The sequence below is a fragment of the Citrus sinensis genome, chromosome 3 (assembly GCF_022201045.2).
Source record: "Citrus sinensis cultivar Valencia sweet orange chromosome 3, DVS_A1.0, whole genome shotgun sequence".
NCBI classification, from domain to species: Eukaryota; Viridiplantae; Streptophyta; class Magnoliopsida; order Sapindales; family Rutaceae; genus Citrus; species Citrus sinensis.
The window spans coordinates 4,320,350-4,347,382 of NC_068558.1; the positions used below are offsets into that span (position 1 = coordinate 4,320,350).

The 27,033-nt window shown below is 36.2% G+C and overlaps 3 protein-coding genes across 8 annotated transcripts; 1 reads left to right on the forward strand and 2 right to left on the reverse strand.

Annotated features, from left to right (window-relative positions):
• Positions 1-1,538: 1,538 nt before the first annotated feature.
• Positions 1,539-7,090, reverse strand: LOC102607838 (conserved oligomeric Golgi complex subunit 2). 3 transcript variants are annotated; one of them, XM_006476951.4, is made up of 12 exons: positions 6,486-7,089; positions 5,654-5,860; positions 5,137-5,473; positions 4,659-4,820; positions 4,336-4,435; positions 4,036-4,251; positions 3,816-3,924; positions 3,332-3,532; positions 3,013-3,117; positions 2,249-2,374; positions 2,032-2,166; positions 1,539-1,885 (listed from the first exon to the last, which is right to left on the reverse strand). In XM_006476951.4, the coding sequence occupies exons 1-12, from the start codon at positions 6,945-6,947 to the stop codon at positions 1,772-1,774; spliced, it is 2,274 nt and encodes a 757-aa protein (XP_006477014.2). In that variant the 5' UTR covers positions 6,948-7,089; the 3' UTR covers positions 1,539-1,771. The 3 variants fall into 3 exon arrangements, 2 of the variants coding, with proteins under 2 accessions (XP_006477014.2, XP_024954331.2); XR_003065362.2 differs by lacking the exon at positions 1,539-1,885 and having other exon boundaries at positions 2,249-2,393; positions 6,486-7,090; XM_025098563.2 differs by lacking the exons at positions 1,539-1,885; positions 2,032-2,166 and having other exon boundaries at positions 2,244-2,393; positions 6,486-7,090.
• A 1,406-nt stretch (positions 7,091-8,496) lies between these two features.
• Positions 8,497-21,083, reverse strand: LOC102607540 (uncharacterized). Of its 3 annotated transcripts, XM_015529815.3 has the most exons (28): positions 20,811-21,083; positions 20,519-20,705; positions 20,257-20,381; positions 20,008-20,124; positions 19,592-19,735; positions 19,049-19,423; positions 18,789-18,946; positions 18,014-18,135; positions 17,830-17,921; positions 17,359-17,602; positions 17,138-17,201; positions 16,198-16,346; positions 16,017-16,087; positions 15,758-15,931; positions 15,153-15,224; positions 13,475-13,576; positions 13,287-13,376; positions 12,283-12,358; positions 12,097-12,190; positions 11,935-12,004; positions 11,610-11,789; positions 10,590-10,712; positions 10,407-10,490; positions 10,115-10,299; positions 9,828-9,966; positions 9,678-9,737; positions 9,151-9,255; positions 8,497-9,058 (listed from the first exon to the last, which is right to left on the reverse strand). In XM_015529815.3, exons 1-28 carry the CDS (start codon positions 20,904-20,906, stop codon positions 8,945-8,947), a joined length of 3,612 nt encoding a protein of 1,203 aa, XP_015385301.2. In that variant the 5' UTR covers positions 20,907-21,083; the 3' UTR covers positions 8,497-8,944. The 3 variants fall into 3 exon arrangements, with proteins under 3 accessions (XP_015385301.2, XP_006477013.2, XP_015385302.2); XM_006476950.4 differs by having other exon boundaries at positions 18,789-19,423; XM_015529816.3 differs by lacking the exons at positions 20,257-20,381; positions 20,519-20,705; positions 20,811-21,083 and having other exon boundaries at positions 18,789-19,423; positions 19,592-19,767.
• Positions 21,084-23,416: 2,333 nt separating this feature from the next.
• Positions 23,417-26,008, forward strand: LOC102608130 (elongation factor 1-delta 2). 2 transcript variants are annotated; one of them, XM_052438736.1, is made up of 8 exons: positions 23,417-23,573; positions 23,921-24,014; positions 24,117-24,233; positions 24,380-24,462; positions 24,744-24,860; positions 24,972-25,085; positions 25,435-25,596; positions 25,756-26,008. In XM_052438736.1, coding segments are annotated over exons 2-8 (681 nt in total). In that variant the 5' UTR covers positions 23,417-23,573; positions 23,921-23,928; the 3' UTR covers positions 25,758-26,008. The 2 variants fall into 2 exon arrangements, with proteins under 2 accessions (XP_052294696.1, XP_052294697.1); XM_052438737.1 differs by having other exon boundaries at positions 23,428-23,573; positions 23,915-24,014.
• Positions 26,009-27,033: the final 1,025 nt, after the last annotated feature.

A 27,033-nucleotide genomic window follows, 5' to 3' on the forward strand; every position in this document is an offset into this window, starting at 1 on the left:
ATTTCTTCTCGAAAACTAGTCATCTTAACATCTATTAAAGAATTCCGTAGGTTACAGGTTAACGACAATTCTCTCGTCATTTCACTTTCAATATTTATTGACTTGCTTTTGTATTTGGGTAAACGTAAGGTCTTTCCATGCAGATATTGATGAAGAGGACTCCGACGATGATTTTCATAGCGTCACGGGCGGTTTGAATGCTGAATAAAACATAAAACTCAATATGGTTATCGAGTGAGCAAAATGGTCTCTCTAGCTGAAAAGAATTTTCTCGGTTTTTGACCGACTTCATGAGCCCTACCCCTACTCTCAAAGATAGAGCTCCTTCAACAAATGGAACTTGTGATTCGGAGCCGATATTTTTTTCCGAAGAGGAAGAGATTGAACTTCATGACCTCTTGAACTTGAAGGACCCCTTCTGTAGTGACCAAGTTGTCAATGTCGATGGCCATGATCAGGTTCTAACAGTTAATAAAGAGATAAAACTGGACTCAATTTTTACAGGATAGCTCGTAGATCAAACAGGTTGTCGCCCATGCTGATGCTCGGTATGTTGCCCATTGCAATTCAAAAGGATACAAATCCAGAGCCTCATGTGTTGTAGTAAAAACTGGACCAATAATTCTAGAAATCAGATTGATGACCTTGAACATACGGGGTATACGGCCGGGGCTACTAACTGCTACAGCTTCCTTTCTATTAACTCCAAGCCTTGCTTTTACAAAGAGAGCGAGACAAAAACCGTGTCCCTGTCCCTAAAGCTAATTAAAAATAACGAGCCTTCTGTCACGGGCCAAGCGCTCAATTTTGCCACCAACGGAGGCTAATTCCGCCCACAAGGGTACATTTAGTAAAAAACCACCTCGAACCGAGTTGCGCTTAGAAATCAGGATGCACTTTGCACAAAAGACGGAATGCACTTGGAAGTAGGTTTAGCTTAGAAATGGGCCGCCAACACAACCAGCCAATTATGGTACGCTTAGCAAATCACCTAATATGACCCAAGATCTAAAATTTTCTACAAATTATACATAGACTAAAAGTTTTTAGAATTCTCCACATAGGTCCTTAGATATTTATGCAACTTGCATGAAACTATCTAGACCTAGCACTCCAACACCTATAAATATGGGTGAGTTTCCTTATTTGCCCACCAACCACACCACACACAAAAACACTCAAGCACAAACACAAACCCTCTAACTCTCTTATAAAGTTTTCTTGTAATTTATTTTTTGTTTGTAATAAAATATATTTTAACCATATTGTTCTCTTCTCTGTAGCATTTTCTACAAAACATTCTTTTTTAGCTAGTTGAGAAATTCAGAAACACTTACTTAACGACTTGTGTACTAAAAGTCACCAAATGCCGCACGAGTTACTGTACAATAAAACTCATCCCGTGACACTTGTCTCTCTTTCGGCTATCTTTTAGCAAAACCACCGTCCGAGTTCATTCAGAAGTTAGCTACTGTTACATGAGAGACATGTACACCGATTTATCACAAATGTCTAATTATCATACCAATTTCATGATCGACTGAAAGAGATATACTAATTTATTACTAAGCACTCCGCTGATGAGTTGAATTAACAAAATTTGCCTCATTATACAACATTAACTTCGAATGAGCGTCTGATAACACCTAATCACTACCATGAAGGAAACAAATGAAAAAATGGATGCCAAAATGAAATCAACTTAAAACGGTATACTTTAGAATCCAGCATTAAACACTAAATCCACAATTTGCCCAGAGCCAAAACTCTCTTAGAACTTTATCAGGCTTTGCCTATCGGAAGGTGCAACACATTGCCACAAGGAACGGTATGGGGGAATATCAGCTGCTTGAACCCCAAGAGCAGCAAGGCTGCGCCCATACTCCTGGTAAATAATACAAACCCAAGTGACATGAAATCTGATTCACTTGCATAGATATCCAGAATAAAATGAAATGCATGGAGAAAGAGGGGGGGGGGGGGGTGGGGGAGCAATAGAACTGAACAGTTGCTCACAAGAACCATGTTTACCTGAATATCAAGAAACAGTTGCATACAAATCTTATCAGTGTCAGATACATTGTGGTCTGAGACATCTGAGCTTGCTCCAGCCCGCCTTTGTGCACCCTGCCGTATCTTCAACAGTGAAGACTCTGTTTTCCTAGCCTGGGCATCAAACAGAGTAAGTCCATGAACATTTGTCAAAAGGGAATTCTGGTAAACAAAAATTTTCACTTAATAAACTAACCACACTGATAAGTTCAGCAGCTAATTCATGATAGCGACTGGTTATCTGAGTTGCAGCATCAAGCAGTAGTTCATTCTTAGCCTCTGGTGTCAAGTATGTCATAGCTCGCTCTCCTTCCAATAGAGTCTGCACACATTGGAATAGCCTAATAAAAATTTTTTGACTCGTGTTACACATTTTTATTCAATTTACTATCCATTAATAGTTCAAAGATCTGGAAACACCACCCCATAGCCTTAGAATTGATTTTCCCAATCTAACACCTGTCTAGACACCAACCCAAATGCACGACAAAAGGCATTAATTTAATCTGCACTTTCATTCATTAGCTTTTCCTCCTGTTCAAAACTCAATATTTCATATATCTAAAAGCATAGGAAGGTAAGAAATCATGGCTGAACATCAAAATTCTACATTGATCCACTAACAAAAGATGGTGGATTCAAGACAATGGTCTATAGGATCAATACTGATCCCAAATTGAGAATCATCAACCAGATAACTGAGAAGTTGTTAAGAATATCTACTCTGTTCACTTTCTTATTAATTAAAGCATGTTTTGGTGAATATCACTAGTTGCATAAACCTAAAGATATCTCATGTTATTGGATGCGTTGTTTATGAAAACCTGTCATTTATGACTTATACATACTGTTATGTCAGAAGGATAAGAGTAAACAAACAATCCTGCAAACAGCATGAGAAAACAAAATATGACGATTACAAAAGAATGGTGTAAGCTATAAACTAACAAGACAGCATACCTTCAAGGGACGCAACACTCCAGACACATAAGGAGAGTGCCTGACAGGAAGGGGTTTATTAGTCATCCTATAAGTTGCAGTTATTCCCTTCAGTTGTCTCAAATCCTACAGCAGATAAACAAAAAGCTTCAAATGAAAAACAATTCACAATTAAATAGACTTTCAGGGTCGTAACAGAAACAACTAACTCAATCACCTGAATTTCATCAAAATATATCACAGTAATTGTCTTTACAGAAATCAAAAGAACACAAAACCAAGCATCCCCTAAATCATTGCATTGTAAACTGATACAAATTCCTATACAAATAAGCTTTACCTCAACAGCCTTCTCAACAAGTGCATCAACTATTGTGTTGATAACTACGGGTAGCATTGAACTCAACGACTTTCCACCCTCTAAAATACTCTGTTTAACAAGATCAAGAACTTCACTGGAGCATGAAGACAGGAGCTGAAGTACATGAGTCAGATAGTCACCAGAAACTTCTGTTGCCAAACAATTAATGTCATGAATAATCTGCAAACCAGAGAACCTACATAAATATGCAAGTTAACCACAACCATTTTCATGCATCTGACATTGATGAGTTAAAATCTACAGTATGTCGTTGGAGCATGTGTAAGGTCATTTCAAATGCCAGATGCAGGTCAGGTCTTAACATAGAAATCATAATTATGGAACAAAATAGAGTACTAAAAGTACTTCAATGAGCCTTTTGTCAGTGGAATCAATTCAGTAGCATGTACACAATTTAAAGCTGAAGGTAAATGCGAGATATTGGACAGGGCGCAAGACGTACATAAATAAAATCATCTGGGGCAGCTGAAATAGCCCATTCATTTCCGGGATTGAAGCTTGCATGACCAGAGCTCCGAGCAGCCAGTCCAGATGACAACCAATTTGAGTATCTATCAGAAATTTATCAGTGGGAAGTCAAAAGATGATTCACATAAGCTGAATAGTAAGTCAAGTGGTGATAATTATAGCAGAACAAATTATTATTTGCTCTCCAAGCTGACCTTGAAAGAAGCTGCAAGGACAGACGAAGAAATTTGTCAGAGCAAGGGAGGAGGAAAACATCCTGTCTCCAGCAGGATTTCATGCTGTCCAAAAGAGTAGCACTTTGTTTTAATGTTAACGCTTGAGAATTCCCTTGGTTGGAATTTGAATTCTGGACAGGAGCTAGACTAGCTGCCGTGAGAGCAGAATCCAGAGCCCCTGCTATTTCCTGAAACCTGAAGGAATTAAGGTATAAGATGAGCCCACATCACAACAAAAATAAAGGAAGTATGCAACTGTGAAACATTTGCACTGACTACCTCAAAGAGAAATAAACTCCAACATTCCATTGCTTCATGAACTCAACATAGATAGCTTCCGCTCGGAATTTAGCAACAGCAGATCTGGATGGACAATAACCTTGCATGACAATTAGACATCATAACTATAACGAACAACATTTACAGAGTACTGTAATCCTGAGCAGACACTTAAAAATCCATAGATAAATAACACTGCCTCTTTTTTTTTTTAATATCTTTAACTGTCCCTCTTTAAAAAATCCCACAAAATAACATTTTCTGAGTGTGGAAAATTATTTTTTAGCAAAAAGAAAAATTAAAAAAAATAATACAGTCACTACCTTCAAGATAAGCCAAGAAATCCAAGCTTGATTTGTAATTTCTCAAGAACTGTGTAGGTCTTCCTGGAGAAAACGCCCCTGGTTTTCCCTTCTGAATTGCTGAGAGAACCTCCTTCAGGATGGAATTGGCCAAGAAGTCAAATACATGCAAACCAGAATTTTCTGAAGAAACAAAAGGAACAAGTAGTGGAACAATAAAATGTCAATCAGAGATAACATGAACATAATTAATAATTTTAATTACAAACACACTACGTTATAAGACTGCCTGACCAGCTTTGTAATAATAACTGGGGCGCAAGAGAATAGATGATAGAAAAGCGTTGATTTAGGTACAAAATTATCGCAGATACAAAATGTAATGGCCAATTTTTTCACAGCAGGCCGAAAGCAGAACACAATAATCAAATCACTTCACTAGCAAACCAAATATATAAAGCATTTTTCAGTAGTTAAGGAAGAAAATGGTGCATAGTACCTGCAGAAGATATATCCAACAAAAATTTACAGTCTTTTTCAACACATTGCTTGATTTGTTCATAATCACTCTCAAGTTCATCTCCAGATGCCCCAGCCAGTGCCTCCGATGGCCCGTGCGGGATAATTTTCTGCATCAACGGAGCCACAACAGTATTGGAAAAAATTTCTTCTGCATTCCTGGTGTTGTCGATGGCAGCATAGGCACGCAAACAGTTGTAAATTACATTTGCATTCTGGTGTTCAAGACCATGCACAAAACAATGTCCCAAGCTAGCATCCAGTAATAGGCTAGCACTTTTAATCCTCTTCTCCATATTCTCAATGAAAGGCAGGTTCTGTACTGGCAAAATAGAAAAACGAGATGAACACATAATGTATGAGCTCCAAATGATTGAGTTTAAGCTCATTAATCCCCCGTTACTTTCCTTTAGTGCCGTATAGTTTTATCTTATTTTACATTAATAAAGTATGATACGCAGCAAAAGAGAAAAATTAAGATCAAGAAAGAAGGAGACCTGTGCATGAGCAATATAGAACTTTAACCGATTCATCTCACTGGCAATTCTTTCCAAAAGCATGCTTTGAGTCTCTCTGACATTTGTTCCATTCTCAACAGGTTGAAAGGTAGTGGCACTGCTCATTGACTTCCTCTCTTCCAAATTCACGTCAACATCTGACCCATCAGCAGGCAAACTAGGTAGTTCCTTTATAAGTTTTTCAACCTGCATCCATCAAGAAAGTTAAAAAGAAAAGGAAGACAACAGTTATTGCATGATAAATTCTGCGAATGAATTCCCAAAGAGGAGAAAGGAAAAAAGACAATTCACACACTGAAGAGAACCTTATACACAACTACATTTTCCAAATACAAAGCAACTAAAACATTTCATTCAAAGTTACATTTTTAACTCTTATTACAACACTCAATTTGAATACAAAACCTGATCTTGCAACCACAGACAAATTTATAAAATCAAAATTGACAGTCAAAAGTTAGATTGATAGAGAAGTAAAAGCTAGTGCACTCTTCCTAGAATTGTTCTTTTGAGCACCTGCAGTGTATGAAATTTTAGACTCAATCCCATTCCATAGAAGCTTTTATCTGTTTAAAAGAATAAATAAATAAACAAATAAAACCTAAACCCATACAAGCTCGTCAAGCACAACAACCCAGCGCAATTTTGAACTTATTAAATATTTAACCGTTTGATTCTGCGAGTGCCTAATCCTAGAGCTGCTAGATCCAACACTGAATTCATCAAATACAAACGCTAGTATAAGAGTAATATCGAAAGGTAATATTAATTTTCATTCAAATAGAATTATCATGGCGTCATCGTAATTTACCTTGGAAACAACATGAAACGTGTCAAGCAACAATTCGAGAACCTCTCGAGCGGAAGCAGCTTCAGATCTCTGCTTCAGACCGTTCTGCAAAGCCACGAGGGAGCCCTCGAGAGCCCCTCTAAACCCGTCGATCTTCTCTCTGAGCTCCAGAAGCGGGGCCCGCATACGAACAACGGCCGCGTCGACATCAACGAGCTTGGTGCTCAAGTTGACGAAATCGGCGTAGTCGCGGTTGATTAAGTCGATGAGTTCGTGGTTGAGGGAGGACAAGTGGGCCTGGAGCTCGGATCGGAGGGTTTCGAAGGGGACGAAAGTTCTGAGCTCCGAGATGTATGATTCGGAGTCGAAGTTCGGGGAGAGGAAGAGATTGGATTTGAACCAAAGCGGGTGAGAGTCGGCCGGATCCGAGAAGAGGTCCGTCGCGGATCGGGGCGGTGGTGCCGTTGGAATCGGATCCATCATTTTTGGAATTCGTTTGTGTTGTGTTGAGTTAATGGGAAAATTTGAGAAGTGAGTTTATTGATGAGTCGGGCTAGTGGAGTCGACTGTCGAGATGAACCCAAGGCCAGTCGTTAACAATTGCGTAACGTACATGCGAATTTTAGTTTACGAGTATAATGAACATTTTTTTTTTCTTTTATTAATCTATTAAAATATTAATTTAATTTAATTTACTTTACTTAATTTTTATTTTTTAAAATACTGATTGACAAGTAACAAAGAAAAAGCTATTTCACAAACTCACGAGCGAACCTCAAATTTTGAAGATAGGTTCGAGAATCGTAAGCATACTTCACCAAATAGGCGGAAATCAATACTCACAATGTCACGTGTAATGTTGGTAAAATTATGGTGACTTGGCAACCAAGAGTCTTCGCGCATGCTCCAAATGCATGGGTAGGACATAATTTGAGACTGACCAATAATTTTCGGGTCAGATTCTTTTAACATGAAATATTCTTTTAACGTGAAATAAACGGATTGTTCATTAACAACTTTCATAAATAAAGTAACCACAAGACAAATTAATTTGGTTTGTGGATGTAAATTTAAAAGGGTTTTAATGAAACTCACCACATGCAAAATAATAGCACAATGAGGTTAAGCTCACCACATTACAATAACATTTTGCTTCGCCACCCACAAAATGGATAATTATTTGGGTTGGCACCTCAACAACGGTCATGTCCTTCAAGAACCGCATGCAGCTATCATTTTCATTATCGTTCATCACAAGTAAATCATGAATAAAATAAATAATTTATTAATTAAATTTCAAGTAACACATAAAAAATAGTGTGTTCTATGAAATAAGTATTATAAATGGACAACTTTTTTTCCCTTAATCTAATCCCATCTAAACTCACATTTAAATTGGCATTGTTAATCTGATGATTTAAGACTTAAATTTGAATTTAGTTCCCCTAATCCAATCCAAGGAAAGGTAGCTAAACATAAGATAAATATTTAATCCTAAAATCAATCTCACGTTTAATCCTAACTCCCATACACAACCTTCAATTGTATTGCACTTCCAAACCAATAAAACATTTCATTTCCAATTTCAATCTACCGTAGAATAGGGTAATTTTATTCAAAATGATTTCTAAAAAAATTTACCAAATCTAAAATTAAGATTTAATTAATAATTTTATTCAAAATGATTTCTAAAAAAATTTACCAAATCTAAAATTAAAATTTAATTATTTAAAATTACTTTTAAACCTCTCGAAAACATCCCAAACTAATCCTTAATTCTTTTCATTGCGTTCCGCCAACAGTATCACAACAAATTCTACTTTAAAAATGTCTCATTCACATTCTTAAAAATCTAGGCATCGAAGTCATGGTAAAGTCAAATTAAGTTCAACTTCAATGCCCATATCGCTGCAAATGCAAGTACCAGTTTCTTAAAAAATGAAAAATTTAAACATCTACATTGACCGGCGTCAATTTCAATACCAATACATTACCAGTACCAATACTAACACCAACTAATACCAATAAAACATAAGAACAGAATACCAATTCTTTTCATTCTTGTTTCACCAAGTGTTCCGGCTTTGAAAGATGACATTGCATCATGGTATGGTTTAACAGAGTTTATTGTTAAATTCTACGAACTCCTTAAAAGTAATTACATTTGAATGAGATCTTACACGGGGCTTCTTCTCCTTGATGTTGATAACTTACATATAAAATACTCTCCTGATGTTGGGTACAAAACAAAAGCAGTGCAGCCATCACAACTTCCGAAGGCCTCACATCCTTTATACCAAACATTCCAAACTATCATAATTATATCAAATTTAACTTAAGATCCTATAATTCATTTTACACAAAATGGCTCTCCTGTAAGAATGTCGCAAAATCACCTGAGCATCGGCTTCAGGAGAACCGGAGAATTAAAAAAAAAAAGGTTGAAAAAAAAAAGGAAAGAACCATTTGTACAGTGAACTTCACATGAAATAGCTAAGAGCCTTCTTTCTTCTCGAACCCCCTTCGCCATACAGTTCATTCCATTGCAAAAGCTCACTCATGTTTACCGACTCGGATGAAACACTCGCGCATACCTATTTCCATATGACAAGATCCACAACAGATTAAAAATCAATAGAGCAAAGACAAAAAGTTGAAATCATGTTAAGTTCCATCTTCACTTTACCCGCTCATGAGCATATTTAAAGTCATCCATGTTTAGAGGCCGTATATCTGCACACCCACTCAAAGCTGGAGCAGGCTTACCTTCTGCCATCGCAGCAGCTCTTTCCTGATATGAGTTGAACATATTATATTCAGGAAGAGAAGCTTCTGTAGAAATAATTTGATCTAGAAAACTACGATAGCTCGAAGTATATGTGTAGATTTCAATCATCTCTGATTCCTTTTGACAGAAGATTGAAATTATTACAAAGCACATTCAGTTAAAGAGAGGAATTAGGAAAAAAAAATCCTAATGGGTTTTAGCAAATACTTGGTGTCTTTCAATAGTTATTTTTATGTGATAAGCCCATAATAAGCTCTGACATCCTCACAGAATGGATGTGACCATGAGCTTTAAATATCCTCTTAATCTTTTAATCAACAAATACAGTACTAGTATAATCATCGTTGTTGATGGTTATATGTCTGCACTGACTGGCCCTCAAGCATAAGACCAAAGTACACATTCACTGCATGCGATAAATGTACCTTTTTTTCTTTTTCCAATATCTCTTTAATCGGACGGTGTGCCGCAGTCACACAGAGATTCTGCAATACAATTAAGTAAACAAGAAGCCAGTCACTCCACAAATTCAACAATAATACATTACATATCAGAGAATGACTTAAAAATATAACCTTAAGGTCACTTCCAGAATATCCATCTGTCATGTTTGCAATTGCATCAAAATCAACATCAGGAGACAAATCCTCCTTTGCCAAAATAACCTGTAGTATCTTCGCTCTATTAGGAGCATCTGGCAAATTTACCATCAACCTGTGGAAGAACACACACCATAAGAACACTCAACAAACGTATACCGAATTTGAAAATGAACTAAGTTAGGGAAAGACATCAGAGTATGCTTGCAGATACAATGTATCTGTAACTGCATGTAATAGGCCCTTCCAAAGTGATACTATACCTGCGTGGAAGCCTTCTAATGACAGCTTCATCAAGGTCAAAAGGTCTATTTGTGGCTGCAAGCACCAGAATTCGTTCTGTATCCTTTGTCCGCAGGCCATCCCAGTTCACCATAAATTCATTTTTCATCTTCCGCATGGCCTCATGCTCCCCTGGATTTTCTCTCCGGCCCAACATGCTATCAACCTATAAGACAGAAAGAAAAACGAAAGTAGAAAAGATGGAGAACAGTGATTTTGTGCATGAAATAAACCCAAATACAAACTACTAAAGAAATGCCCCAAGAAGCTTACCTCATCAACAAATATAACACTAGGTGCAATTTTACTTGCTAGTGAGAAGACAGCTTTCACATACTTCTCCCCCTCACCAAACCACTGTAATAAAATAAATACACAAGTTTTCAATGATCAAATAAAATAAAGAGTTTCGATTGCAAAATCAAATTAGTTTTAGATGCTTCAAGGAATATGGACCTTAGATGTGATACTTGACATTGAAATGTTGATGAAATTTGCACCAGCTTCAGTTGCAACGGCTTTTGCGAGCATGGTCTTCCCTGTTCCAGGAGGTCCAAACAAAAGTATGCCCTTACAAGGCTGCACCAACAAGAATTGTAGTGAGACCAGTCCTCCAAAAGCTCATAAACCAAAATAAGAATCCAATCAAACAATAGAATGAATACAACAATATTGGACGAATAAGATGATGTTACATTGTAAAAGATGCATTATCTTATATTATTTACTTAAGGATATGTAAGATCAAAGGCCTTGTATGCCTTGATCATAAACTGTTAGCCAAACACAACTCAGGGAATTTGCCTTTGTGACTGTCCACATTCCAGATTACCAACTGGTAGCTTAACTTGTAGATGGACATTAGATGGAAAAGAATGACGCCATTCTGTAGATCACCACTGCTATTTCATTCTGACAGAAATCATAAACTGTTAGCCAAACACAACTCAGGCAATTTGCCTTTGTTTCTGACTGCCCATATTACTAATTACCAAGTGGTAGTTTAACTTGTGAGTGGACATTTAGATCACCACTGTTATTTCATTCTGAAAGAAAGGATCCTTTCATTTGTGTCAAAATGCATTGAATTTGTAGATTTCATGTCTAATTAGACCGGACAGCAATAAAAAATGAGGATAAACTTGCGAGGCCATGACCTAAGTCAAGAACAGGAATCTAAGAATAGAGGGATATTCTCAGCAAATTCATTAAGGTTAACAGCCTTCCTTTGCCAGAATTCAGATCATGAATGCAGTGTGTAGCTCAAATAAATAAAATCTTCCAAAACATATTATCAATGGTGATATTTGGAAAATATTAATAAGCATTGACTTAATAAAACCAATTGGCTATCAGAGGATCATAAGGAACAGTGACAATACAGTCATCAACCTCATTCAGAGCCAAATGTGCATAATCATGACAGTGTGACATTACACAATAAAGATCTTATCAGAATATAGGAAAGGTTATCACCTTGGTCAATTGCCCTTTGCAGAATAGTTCAGGCCTCTGTAAAGGAAGCATCACCAACTCCTTCAATGTATCCTTAACATTCTCAAGTGCTCCAATATCATCAAATGTAACTCCAATATCACTGGGTGGAATAACATCAGCTAAAAGCCTTTTCTCAAATTCATTCTCTGTTACAACATCCTGTTTTTAACCAAAACATTCACCATGAAGATTAAGACATTGTTCCTTTCTAAAAAGATGAGAACAGCATTACTTCATTCTAAAAAAGTCTGCATGCATAATGCTTGAAAGATTATCAATTAATTATGAAAAACACAATAATCACCTTAAGAGACTTCTTCAAACTCTTAGATTCATTCTGTATAGCCTGAAAGATTCCAATCCCATACTGGATGCTGTCAGAATTGCAACATCGCGTTACAACTGTGTAATTACCATCCGAAAGCCAATAATTCAGCTGACAATTGTTGGAATAGATTTTGGTTACCTCTCGCAAGATAAAACAAGCCTAGCATCAGGATCTGCTTCAGGGTTCTGCATCAGATGGTGGCTTAAGGCCCATCCAACAATCTTTTCTGCACCTGTAGTGCCACATCATAATTTCACTGTTGAACTGAAGATAAAGGAAGATCAAAGAATGACTATAATCAAGAAAAATCAAAGCGAAACATACTTTCATTCGTAAGTGATTGGTCCCTGATGCACAATGTCTCCAGTCCTTCACATTCCAATCCACTCCGACCCAAAACCTATAAATGGGCAAATTATAAAAGAATGATCATTTCTCAAATTAACATCCTTGACCATACACAAATAACAAAGTTCCAGAGGCAATGCTATGAAGCACAGCACTTTTGAACATTTAATGTCGACCATGTTAAACGAGGTCATCACAACTTTTTTTGTTTTTGTTTTGTGTGTGTGTGTGGGGGGGGGGGGGCGGGGGGGGAAAGAAATTGAGTATAAAAATATATGGGAATATTACACTCGAGTAGTGGACCAGGTATTCACCCAAAATCAATCAAAGCTATGCAAATTACAAAACAATGTCAATCCACAAAACACTGAGTTAACCCAAAAGAGACTGCCCAACCGAATACAAAAACGAGTAGGGAACACTCTAAATCCCTAAAACTCCCCTCCAATTAAGATGAATGAAGAAAAATGAAGTGTCTTGGAAATCCTTAGTCATTGAAACCCAAAGCAAAGCTAAAAAGTGAACTCTATCCCACAAGCTATCAAAATTAACCCTCTTGACTCTGAAGATTAGACTATTTCTTTCATTCCAAATCACCCAAAAGATACCTAAAACTGCACTTCACCAAAGAATCTTAGCTTTTCTCCCTTTCCCAAAAGCAACAATACTCTCCCTTAACAAAAGCTTCACGAAGACACAGAATAGTCCTAACTTAGTCAAGACAAAGAAATTATGACTCCCAATTAAATTGCATTTAAAACCATAAGGGTTGTAACTCCATCAGAATATACAAGAGCACCATCATAAAGCCTATGATAAATAAACAGTAAGAACAATGAAAAGAGAGAAAAGAAAGACTGAATCTAAGGCACATATAAATCAGGACTCCTGAGCAGAAAATTAGGACTTCAATATATATAGCACCATAAACAATTTTACAGTATTGGCGCCCATAAATTAGTAAAGCAACAAATACTCACCGTGCGCAGGTGATTCAAATTTCCCTTCATTTTCAGGGTTTCAGAATCTCGATCCAGTTGATGTTTCCAAGACGCAAGAAGCGCCTCATCCTACAATCATTTATAAGCTTTCATAAAATGCTGTAATACGAAATAACTAAACTAACAATAAAGTAATAAAGATTACAGTCTGGAACCCATGTACAAACCTGTGGCATGTGAATGGTTACTTTATTGGGGAAAAGCTTAGTCAGGAGTTTTGTAGCTTTCGGAATTTCCTTTCCTCGGTCATGCAGTCTCCCAAAACTATCCTGAAAAAAATCAAAAGAAAACAACATCAAGTCTGAATATGGTCTCACAATTTACTTTTCGTACCCACATAATATAATAGGAGGTAAAGCAAGATAGACAGAAAACCAGAAGCACAGTTAAAAAATATAATAACATCATATATAATACATATATAAAAATGAAGGAAGAGGGAGCTATAATATAATATATTTAAGAATAGCTCAAAATATGACTATACACTTGAAAGAGAGAGAACCAGAAGCATAATTAATAAACTATAACAACATCATATAAATACATAGATCAAAATGAATAAAGGGGGGATACAATATAATCAATTTAATATTAGCTCAGAATACGACAACACACTTGAAACTACAGTAAAAGTTGGAGACGAGAAGAGATCATAGATAAAAGAGAAGAGGCAGATCTTCTGTTGAGAAAAGGAAACGAAGAGTGTGAAGCAAGGAAGAAAAGATTTACCATTCCAGTATAAGTACTGAAGGGTATAAAGGAAGGAAATTCTCAGCAAATATACTGGGAAGGGGAGGGAACAAAGGAAAGCAAAAACCAAAATTCATTCTTCCCCTGAATCCATGATGGGCCATAATTCCTTCCCCATTTGGCACAATATCTAAGAAGCTAGAATGCTGGGGTTCCAAGTTGAAGTCTCTGCAAGAAAACTAACTTTTTCCAAGACAGTATGTGAATAACTTCAAACACCTTAAACATAAAATGGCAGAACTCTCAATTAAAATTTTGGTTTATTTTCCTTTTTCTTTTTAAGTTTGCATTAATGGAAAACCCCCCCCCCCCCCCCCCCCCCCCAACACCATGTGAGTGGGGTTCAAAACCCAAACCTCTTGTACCACCTCAAGGGGTTTTCACCAGTTGAACCAACTAGCACTCGCTCATAGAACTTTCTCTAAGGAAAAGATGCCTACTAATGAAATGAGGGATATACAAAAGAGAAAAGCTGCAGTCCAAAGTAACCAGGATCAGCTCGAGACAGATCTGGATCTATACAATGTAAAAGAACCTCCAATACACATGTCCAACAACAACAGTAACTATAAACCATCATGTGCATATTTCACTAAAGAATGAACTTTATATTCATTGCAGTGTATGTTTCACAAATCACAATGGATCTTCACAAAGTGAAGCAAAAGAGTACTACACTATTCTGACCAAAACCAAACATCATGTATTCGATATCAAAACAATTAGCCGTTAAGCATCTAGTATACTAAAAGTGAGGACAGGGAGAGAGTGGGGGGAAAGAGGGGGGGGGGATGTTTGAGGATAAAGGTTGAAGAGGGTGTAGTTCAATGAACTCCAACGTCTGAAGATAAAAATTTAGCAGAAATTCCTCTTAAGAAGGTCGAAGAAGGAGAATTATTTTGAAAGTTTGTCAAGGAGTCAACATGTACTTTTCAAGCTTTCATATTGAGGAATTAGCTACAACTCCTTTTCCAGATAAAGAACCACCCCCATTTCCAATTGCTGATACTGAAAACTTCAAAATGACAACCAACCATACACAACAACTTAAATTTAAAACAAACAGTATCAATTAAAAGTTATTGTCAATACCGGAAAAGCCAAGTCAAGTAGAGCAGTTTGATTGCTGCCAAACTTCGTGAAAAGCAGGCCGCCAGGGTGTGACTGCAAAAGGAAAATTCTGCAGTGTAAGGAACTCAAAAATCTTTTTGGTGGTATGAAAGGAAAAATCTACGAGCATCCAGATGAGGTTAATATAAATTTTTGAAATTATTAGAAGTAGCTCTATGTAAAGGAAAATATCATGAAATTAGAAACATGAAAAGAATTTTGTGACTGAAGCAGAAGGTAAGTTGAAATGAAAATATTTCAGATGTTCGAATCAGCACAAGCTTCACAGTCAATTATGGCATGATCAGCTGAAACTATGTAGCATCTTTAGAATATATAACTTGTATAATGTGGTCAAACATTTTTACTTATTATTTCTATCTAGACTATAAGGAAGCATGAAATTGAGTCACATGCTAATTACATAAGATGTCTGAAGAAGTCCTTGCATTGTTTATATTTATACCCAGGAATCCTCCCCCTGCGAAGGAGTTCTTTGAGTTCTAAACAGGGGAGTATCACTCAAAAACCAGAACACCCAAAGAATTCTCACCATGGTTACATCTATGAGATCAGATAAAGATTACCTTTTCCTTACGATTGTCAGTATGAGTGTGGGAACCAATTACTATCACTTTGTCAGGAAGCTTTTCAAGTCTGCTTTTAAATGTAGAATATGAATCTGAATTTCCTGCAATAGACTTCTCAGCATCTTTCATGAACAAAATGAAAGGACAACTTCGGCTCTCGCTGAAGACAACCTGATGGAAAAAGATTCTAATGAAGTGGATAGATTGGAATAGAAACACAAAATGATATAGATATTTTCTAGTAAAAGAATGCTACCTCAAACAGTGTGTTAATGAGTAACTTGTCCAAATCTTCTGTCCCCGAGTTTTCCAAACGAAGATCAGTGACTAGAGGGAGAGAGAAATCTAGAAGTTAGAAATTTGAGACAATGGACGAAAGATATAGGGCTAATTCACATGATCCAATTCATAGACTATTAATAGGAGTTTAACATTACCGTTGCAAAAGAATCCATGACCTCCTTCGCATTGACCACCAAGGTCAACACCATCAGGAATAGGTTTGTCAAACCTTACACCAATTTTCGATGAAGGATTGTCCTCAAAAAGCAATGCAACCTTTCCACGAGTGCCACAAGGTGGGCCCCTAGATTATAAGTTTAAAAGGCATAAATTACAGAAACTTCAAACTTAAACAATCAAGTTAAAATAGAAAAAAGTGTGAGAAATAAGTCTGAAAACTTTTGAAACTGGATGTCTATTGAGCCCCATATGACATGACTAATAAATAGAAACACTCCAGCCTAAAATGGAAGATTAATTGCAAATTATATTCACCTTCCACAGAAGGTACACACATCCGTCAGTGCTCAGTAACAAGAGTCCTTACTCCAGCCCTTTATAAGCCAAATTTCTGGTGATATTATAAGGTTCTACGTCACTGTTAAGAGTTTTTCTAAAATCCTCTTCAATCTATTGGTCATGTAATCAGCTGTTGACTCCTGCCATTTTGCGAAATCTAAACTTGGTCATACCCTATTTCTTTTCAAACAAAAGTTAAATCAATTCAAACTAAGTCTTTGAATAATTTCCTCTTAAGGCCTTATTAGGCCACTTATGAAATTTGTGTCCATAATTCTTCAAAAAGCCCCAAACCACTTTACGTTTCAACTATGCTCTCCTATTTATAATTTGATATATTAAGATTTCTTCAAAAACCATCTACTGTAGTCTGCCTGAAAGGCAGATTGCTGTCTCAAGGAACCAAAAATTTCAAATCACCCATACATAAATACTAGACTCCCAGACAAAGAGACTTATCTCGACGGTCAATCCTCCCCCAGCTCTAATGCATCAAAGGAAATCCTCCTCAATATAGAAATGAACTATTTGTTAAGCACAAACAATAGTATATCCAAAATGTCAGCATATATCCACCTTGTAGGAGATGCTGTCGGGTATAAGCCACCAGAAGTTGAACCCATGAATCTTACTCTGTCACCTGCACGATCCATTTTAGAGAATTGTCACCAGAGTCAATGTCCAAGATAACTCAAGCACTTCAAAATGGGAATCCGCAATAAAAAAAGGCAAAGTGCAAAAGGACTCTCAAGCACAAATTTTAAGGGACATACTGTTTTGTTTTTCCAAGGGCATACCTATTCTAAGCATGTGATTCTTAGATGTCCCAGCAGATGTGAGAGTTGTATCAGTCTCCATCTTGGGTTGAGATTCAGGACCCTGTGGAGGGGGATTCGAAGAGCTAGGTGTATCAGATTCACTGACAGGCAAATTTATGCTCTTGGCCAAATCAGTGGATGTAGGACCTTGTTTGACACAGCCACATGATTTTTCTGCACTTGTTCCGTCCTTCAGCATCTCGGCTTCCTTAGAAGACAAACCCTGAAACACATTTAAAATCAACAAATTATACATATATAATAGTCGTCTCTTAGGTGAAAGTTTTAATACCAGTAAAGTAGAAGCCAAAATAAAGACGACCATACTAATATGACTCTTGTGTTCTGAGAATCAGATTATCAAAGTAAATATAGATCCCAGCTAAGCAGCAAGAGTATTAATGAAAATTAATTGCACTTATCAGAATCAAGCAGGTGATTTTATCTTACACCCAAAAGTGAATGACTATCAAAAATGAGCAATTTCGCCCCAAAATAATGGGCAAGCGCCTTAGCCAACATCTCCTGATAGATCTCAGACCCTGAAAATGTATTCACAAGATAATTCATTACAGTGCACTAGTACAAAAATAGACATGTGTATTTAGGATAATAAAGTAAAATACCAACACACCTGCAGGACCAGAAAGCAAAATACGCGGATTTACAGTAGTTAGCTCTGAGGTGTACTTTGCATGGTCTTTGTGCTTCAAATGTATATACGAAGCAGCAATTAGCACATTCTTTGTGTTCTCACTGCAAGAGAAGAAGCCCAAAAACAAACATTGCATTTATCAAAAAAAAAAAAACTGATGCAACATATAACCCCAAAGTCAACAATGAGCACTCCCCACTTTTTTCTCTTTTCCTTATCTGATTAGAGCAGAAAGAGATTTAATAAAATAATAAGTCATATCTTCATTAATGAAGGTGAACAATAAAGCAACCACTAAAACAAACAAGCTGGAAGCAACAAGAAGATCAAAAAGCAACAGCCTCACAATTAGCTGGGAACTTGGAAGAAGAAAACAGTAAATCTTGAAAGTTGCTTGAAAGCGAAACAAGTAAAGAAGCACAAATCGAACTTGATCCAAGAAAAAATAAATTTAAATTCTGAACCATTGCAGCCCATCCCCCTCCCTCCTCTACAAGCACATTGTTTCTTGATGATCAATGAAATGCATGAAGACAGCCCTAGACTTGCTAAAACCATATGGCATGATACCAAGAAAAATTGTTGATACCAAGAAAAATTGAGCAAGTCATCAAACTGAGGAACCATGTATAACATTTGTGTCGTGTCTATCAAGAGATAAAGATGCAAATGAATTGGGGAACTATAAATGACATAATTGGAAACATCATATCCACAAAATAGAATTTGGAATAATTAAATATATCAATCGTACCTTAGATAATATGGGAAGTTTTCAAATGACTCTTGTAAGTTTGTACCATCAAGAATTCCAGCAAGAATGTCTTCTCTGAATACCGCACACCGTAGAGACATACCCAATGTTGATGCTGGCTGTGAATCCCTTCTCCACTCGTTTCTTCCGTCCAATACCTGTTTACAGATACTTTTGCTCAATTTCAGATTACAACTACTTGATGGAGCTAACATCCTCAAGAAAGGCCTTAGCAAATCATTCACCCCAGAGAATTTTACATTGCCTGCCTCTATGCCAGCATCCTGGTTGCATTCTACAGGAATATTCTTGCCAATTGATCCAATGTCTGCAGCTTTATCACTGTCTGTATTTGCAGTTGAATTGCCTTCTAAACCATCAAGATCAACCTCTGCACCATCATTATCAGCAGATGGAGTAGGCAACTCAGACCCTAGGTGAATTTTACTGGTGCTCTGAGCAGGAGATTTCCAACGTGATAAATCTGACCTCAGGCTGGAAAGAGATGCCAAAATGGAAGCCCCGGCTACAGCTGAAGGATCCCCTGACCTCCGTTCTAGCTGCAGAAATTTTCCTGGGCCACTTTGAACCTCTGCACCTTTAACTGCAACCTCATTCAGGAGTTGCTGAAATATCTACATTGACAAAAATTAAGGATTTCACCTGCCTAATAGCTAACATGCATATCATTTGCAAGAGAATGCAACAGAAGAACCAAAAGGCACTCCAAAAAAAAAAAAAAAATCCAACATGCAAGAAAGAACTAGATAAGTATACGGCCCTCATATCGCAGGAAAGGATACATAAGCATGATTGCCCAGTGAACCAAAGACAACCTCATCGCCCGACCTCAGCTCACAACTTGTGTTCTTCTTCAAATTTTTTCCGTTTACTTGCAGACCCTTGCTCCCTATGCTTTCTACCATAGCCACAGCACTGCCTTCGCTCTGATCATGTCCACAAATAATGAGTACTCATACTGCATGTACATATTTAAGGAGTTTATCCCCACAAATAAAATAAAAACAATCCATTGCCAATAACAAAAACAAAATAGACCCAATACTACATCCAATATCCTAATGAGCCATTCTCAAAGTACATCCAAGAAACGAGGAACAGAACTCTAGATTATAGTCATGTCACATGAATTGTTTAGATCTTATATCACCAATCCAAGAAAATCAGAAACAGTTTGTGGCATAAATTCAGGCAATACCTGCACATGCTTGATCTTGCATAGAACTGCACTAATGGCCTGGTCTTTCAGTGGAAAATTGCACTGTCTGCTTGATCCAACGGTGAAAATTGAAGCACAAATAGGCACATTTGAATTCTGCATCAAAAAAAGTGCCTCAATATAAAAAACACACACATGAAGCCCAAGTCTAAACTCAAAAATAAGACTATCAACAGTAAATTATATATTGCTACTTTAGTGTTATATTAAAACTAATGGCAAAATCACCTGCCCAGACTGTGACAAAAGCCTGCACCAAGGTGTAGAAGTCTCGAAGGTTGGGTTTTGCTTCTGATATAAACTCCAAGAAGAGAAGGAACTTCTCGGCTTCTCCATCACCACTGGGGTGGACCCTTCCGAATCAAAAACAACAGAACCAAGAAAACAAACAAAAAATCAAGTCCAAGAAATTCTAATTCTAATTCAAAATCCACTGAAGAGAACACTTAAAACAAACAACAAAAAGACTGCATAATATTTCTTTAACTACCTTCAGCGATCGGTGCAGTAACGGAAACAGCTGGAGTGGCCTCCGTCTTCCCGCCACTCACGCCCTCACCAGCGATCGGAGTATCGCCGGTCCCGCATTCTCCGGGATCCGGCGCCGCCGGAGTACACACTTCCTTAGAATTATCCGTCGACTGCACCGGCTTCTCCACCGCACCGCCATTTTCGACCTAAAATTCCACAATTCAGAACTCAAATCCCGTTATTTCACCAAACACAACAAAAAACTTTTACTAATACAAAGAAATCGAAGAAACCGAAACGAATCCAAAAACCTTCTGACGCTTCGGCGACGGAGGCTTATCCTCCGATGATGAAGATCTCTTGCTATTGTTACCAGAGAGAGATCCACTCCGTCTCGTTGAAACCATGACTCCCTGGTTTTGGTTTCTCTCTGCTCAATAGTTAGAGAGAGGGGAGAAAGAGGAAATGAAGTGAAAGAAAATAACAAGATTTTAAATTATATTATTTTGTAGATGAAATTAATAATTGGCGTTAATTTAATATTTTATAGTTTTTGTTATTTGTCTGGGTTGGGTTGGGTTGGGTTGGTGCACAGGGAGTTTGCTGCATCCGTATTTATAAGAGAGTGGCCTTAGGTGAGCGGTGTAAAGATGGCAAATTATCAAATTAGGTTTCGTGATTTGTGATTGGTTGCTGGTATGCGTTTCGCAAATATTTTGTTTTGTGGTGTCGTAGGATACGTCACCGTAGTAGCGAGTCGTGAGTCGTTGACTCGTCCATAGTTGGGTTGGAGTGGAGAAGTGAAAACCTCGATGTTCGTTGTGACATACCGGCATTGTTCACCGGATTATAGCTTTCGCTTATATTTTTAAAAATTATTTATTTTGATCTTTTGAAGGAATTTACTGTGATTTCAAATAGAAGAAATTGTGAAAAGTATAGTAAATAACAATAAATAATAAATATAGTCATTTTTTTTCTGACAGTAAGACCTTAGACCCTCGGTCTATTTGTTCCCTCAACAATGTTAATTGAGGTCAAAAGTTTAGGTTTCCGTAAATTCAAAATATTTTTCTCCCACAAAGTTGGTAAGGATAATTTTTTTTTAATCCCCTATTTTTTATTAATTTAGAATTATTATTTTTCAATCAATTCGATCTTATGACAATGGGTTTGCCTATTCTGATGAGATATCGATGAATAGCATAATGGACCAAATATTGACAATTCATCATTCTATATTTGTCTAAAATTCTAGCAAATAGAAAAATTCATAATATAGATATTGAGGTTGGACAATTATAATTTAAAATATATAACACTAAAAAATACTAACCGTTGTATTTTGAAAGTTAAGTTGATTTAATCAATTACTTTTATGATTAAAAAACTTATACTATCTTTATTATTTTTATCAAAGTTATTATTTAAAAATTATGTTTACTTTACATTATTAATTCTTATTTTATACTTATAGTTTTTTTTTTTTTTCGCAATAGCTACAACTTAAAATTTATGATATCTCGATACCAAACAAGACCGTAGTATGGAACAAATATTCTAGCATTTAACTCAACCATACTATCAAGATAAAAATTATCACTCAAAAGTATTTGTTATCTATACATTCACTTAAAAGCTACCAAAGACCGCATTTTTATCCAAACGATTATAAGTAAACATCACAAAACTCTAAACTCAAAAATTAAAAAAAAAAAAAATTGGTAAAATGCTGGTTTTTAAGATTATCTTTGAGCATTTTTTTTTTTAAATGTATGAGTGCTATGCGAATTTTATTGAGAATGTCATCTTTTTCACTAAAGAACACCGAAATATCAAGCATATTAAATCCTACAAAATTTGCCATATTTGTGTGTAAAGTAAACCTCATTTTGTCACGTATATAAATAATTAAATAAATTAATAGACTTGTCACGATCACACTAACTTTTAAGTAACTTGATATTAGTAACAAATAAGGATTTTTATTGTGGTTACGGTGGGAAGTGGATAGATTTAAATTCAATGATGACCTTAATTTTTTGTCAATTTTTTTAAAAGATACAATTGATAGTTTTTAGATAATAACATAAAGCTAATTAGATTTTAACCATATATTGCATACATGCATATGTGGCAAAATATTACAAATAATTGAACACAACTCAGTTCATTATTGAATCCAAATTCGATACCATTTTTAAAATAAATATTTTTAAGCTAACTTTGAGTCTGTTGGTATTCATTATTTGTGCAAAAACAGCGATGTGGCATGTCAAATTGCTCGTTGCACGTATGAACACTACCTCTTCGACCATATAGTTTCGTAAACGGTGAAATAATTAGCATAATTCTATTCTTTTATTTTTGTCAATTTATTATTTTTTTATATGGCATAAACAAAATAAATAAACATTTGTATACTTGTAAAAGCAAGTTGAAGTAATTGTTTGATGCCAAGAGAGAGGACGATAATTGGAATGAAAAATAAAGTGATAATGTTTGCACAAAAAGCAAATCTTTTGGCTCTTAAAGATTGAAATTATAACAGTATTTTGACGGGCTTTTCTTTTAGTGGCTAATTATGAATGTATCACCAAATTAGAACAATTTATAACCAACAAGCATTATGAACAACTTTATGCAAATCATACTTGGAAAGCACGATCAAACTAGATTTTACACTCGATTTACAACTGAAAATAACATTAAATAAAAAATACAAAAAAAAAGTAATTTATGGGAATTTGGGACTTGAGATATCGTTACCCAGACCTAGTCCGAGTGCAAGGAAAAACTTTGCCCCGGACAGGTGTACGAATTAACATGCAGGCCATGCCCAATCAAAAAGAAAACCCACTCTACTCGAAAGTCTCGAAGGCCACGGCCCAAAAAAAAAACACTATTTCCGTCCAACCTTCAGGGGTCCCATGCGAGAATATTCAAGGGCCGCGAAACACCAGATCTTTACTTTATTATAAAACCCTAGCCTTCACAAAACCACGCACAAGCCCTAGTAGAGACCTCGCCACTCTCCCTCCGAGCTAATCTCCCCATTGCTCTTTCTCTCTCCGGTAAGCCCAAGATCTTTGTTTTTTTTTTTTTCATAATTATTGTCATGCTTTAGCTTAACATATTTTCTGCATATGCTCGTGCACTTAGGTATTTGCAATAAGATCTGAATCGTGACCAATAGCAATAACAAATCACATTCAAAATATCCATGTGATTTGTTATTGGTTTTTGAATTTTACCTGGACATGTTATAGGTTTGTGTCCAGTTGTTAAGGCCATGTTATGTTGAAATCGGGGATTAGTTAGCTGTATGTTTGTTTGCTGGACTGTGCATACAGTTCGATGTAGTGAAGATAGTCCGGTAGTAGGAAATTGGCACTCACTTTGATTTTTGCCCTAGTTACAGTTACAGCTATGGCCGTCGCATTCGATAATGTCAACTCAGCCACTGGTCTGAAGAAACTCGATGAATACCTTCTTACTCGCAGTTACATTACTGGGTAAGTGTATGTACATTTGTGTATGTACTGTTTGAAATAGAACTCATTCTGAGTCTCTGTAATAATTCTGCTCTTTTCCTTTCCTTATGTTTCTCTTACCAGGTACCAAGCTTCAAAGGATGATATCACTGTGTATTCAGCTCTTTCAAAAGCACCATCATCTGAATATGTCAATGTGTCTCGGTGGTACAAGCATATTGATGCACTCTTAAGGATCTCGTAAGTTCTTGTCTCATTTGATGGTAGTCTCATGTTATCATCACCGCCTATATGGTGATGTGATATTATTTTAAAGTTTACCATGCATGGTCATGTTGTATTTTTTCAACGATTTTCATGTACCATGGATCTGTGTGATATTTCAGTGGCGTTACTGGTGAAGGCTCTGGTGTCACTGTAGAGGGATCTGCTCCTGTTGCTACTCCCCCGGTAGCTGACTCAAAGGCAAGTAGTGTTTTGTGCTTATTTTTGGTGTACTTGGATGACTGCCCCTATACTTATAATCAAAAGAATGCAACTGTTCTACATTTTTGAGGCAAAACCATTGTGCAAGCATTTTCATTTACTTCTGGTGCCGCATCTGCAATTGTTTTTGACTTTATATTCAGAGTTTAAGTTTAATTCGAACTCATAAAGTCCTTTTTTTTTAAATTTGTTACTTGTTTTCTTGGTTTTCGGAGACTTTGTATGGGGGCCATAATTATTATTTACGAAATGTTTTCCAGGCAGCAGCTCCTGATGATGACGACGATGATGTGGATCTATTTGGTGAGGAGACAGAAGAGGAAAAGAAGGCTGCCGAGGCACGCGCGGCTTCCGTCAAAGCATCAGCCAAAAAGAAAGAATGTATGCTTCTCGTCTTATTGATCTTTTAGTTTATTTATTAACTAGTGACCTGACTATTTGATGTGTCATTCTCAATTTTATGAGCTAAGTACTTGTGCATTTCATTTCCAGCTGGCAAGTCATCAGTTCTATTGGATGTGAAGCCTTGGGATGATGAGACTGACATGAAGAAGCTTGAGGAAGCAGTAAGAAGTGTTCAGATGGAAGGATTACTCTGGGGAGCCAGTATGTTCCTCATTTCTATAACTCAAGTATATAGTTTTCTTGATTTTAGGTGAAGAGAAAAGACATTTGTAGTGTTTGTTACGGCACCCAAAATCATCTTTTAGAACAATTCAGATTTTTCTGACCAAAGTTAAATAGTAACATATTTGGGCAAATCTATATATCTACATTATGGAAAAATATTGACCACATTTCTTCCCTTGGGGTGGGGAAAAAAAAAGTCTTGTGTCATACATTCAGATTGGTAACTCTAGTTTCTGGATAGATCTTTCATCTTTTACATTTTCCTCAATTGTCAATTTTATTTTTATTTACAGTTCTGATACTCATAAATTTGTTGATGCAACAGGCAAACTTGCACCTGTTGGATATGGTATCAAGAAATTGCAAATAATGCTTACAATTGTGGATGACTTGGTGTCTGTTGACACCCTCATTGAGGAACACCTGCTGGAAGAACCAATTAATGAATATGTCCAGAGCTGTGATATTGTAGCCTTCAACAAAATCTGTAAGTATCAGTATCTAGTCTTTATATTCCACAACCTTTTACAAGTTATCAAGTCCTCAACTTATTGCATTGCATCATTTTTTCCCCATGAAATTCCTGAAGAGCTATATTACCACTGACTATGTGAACTTATGCATTGTCTTTGTCTTCTCGTTGCAGAATTTGTGGATCCTTTGGCAAAGTGGGTGCTAGAGAGGCTTCCGGGGATTTTGTCTTGGATAATGATCATAGCAAAGTGATATTTATTTTATAATTTTTATTTTTGTTTCAGGAGTCTTGTGTGTTCCATTATGGATTTGTTCTTCTATGGATGCTGTCTCTTTGGAGTTTTTTAACTGTGACTGAAGTTGGTATGCTATATCTGCAATGCAGAACTCTTTAGAGCATTAATGATTGAGAGCGGCTTTGCCCATTTTGAGTTGTTTTAATTGGTTTCGTCTGTGATAAAAAATAAATTGACTTCATACCCCAATTTCCGGTTTTTAGTGTCTGAAAGCAAATCTAGCGCCGCACGACCAAACTAGAATTGTAAATAAGTGGCCTAAAAGATGGGAAACATTCTAACTTGTGATTTAAGACCACATTTAAGCCGGGTTTATTTTTGGACAATGTGATGGGGCAGTGGTCTTTGGAATAAAAATAATTTGAATTGGGATCTGATTGGCTTCATTTTACTGGAAATTGTTTGTAAAATCTGCATTATGTTCTCAAAAAACTTGAAGGGTGTGTTTGGTTGAGGGCCAACAAGCTTTGTTTGGATACTTCTTAATAAATTTGAATCTAATTTCATATTTGATTCGAACGTGAGTTGAGATAGTTTTCCTTGGAAATTTTTATCTCATGGGAAGCTTGCGATACATAAACAGTTTTAATTTCTTAGACTGATCAAAATACATATTAATTATGTTATTATTACTGTAAATTTAAATTTAGATACTTAGTCATTTAGTTCATTTAGTTAATAATTTAAGTATTAAATAATGATATTTATATTTAGTTAATAACAAAATATTAATTCATTATTTTGTTGATTTTTAATCCATAAATAATATTTGAACTTAAACTAGATTAATGGAAAATCATTTTAATAAATAGATAATTTAAACAATATGACAAGTTTAACTCTTTCCAACATTTATTATCCGATGAAGGTACGGGTCATTCATCAACTCTTACGTGAAGTCTGGAGTAAAACGTTTATAGCGTGTGAAGTCTGGAGTAAAATGTTTATAGCGTGTCATTTACCATTTACGAAGTCGTAAGTGACATTCATTCGATTATTACTTCAAAGTATATACGGTATATCATCTATTTTATGAATATATAAATGACATGACATGCAAATACGTAAATTCGATTATTACTTCAAAATATATATAGTATATCATCTATTTTATGAATATATAAATGACGTGACATACAAATGCATAAAATGTC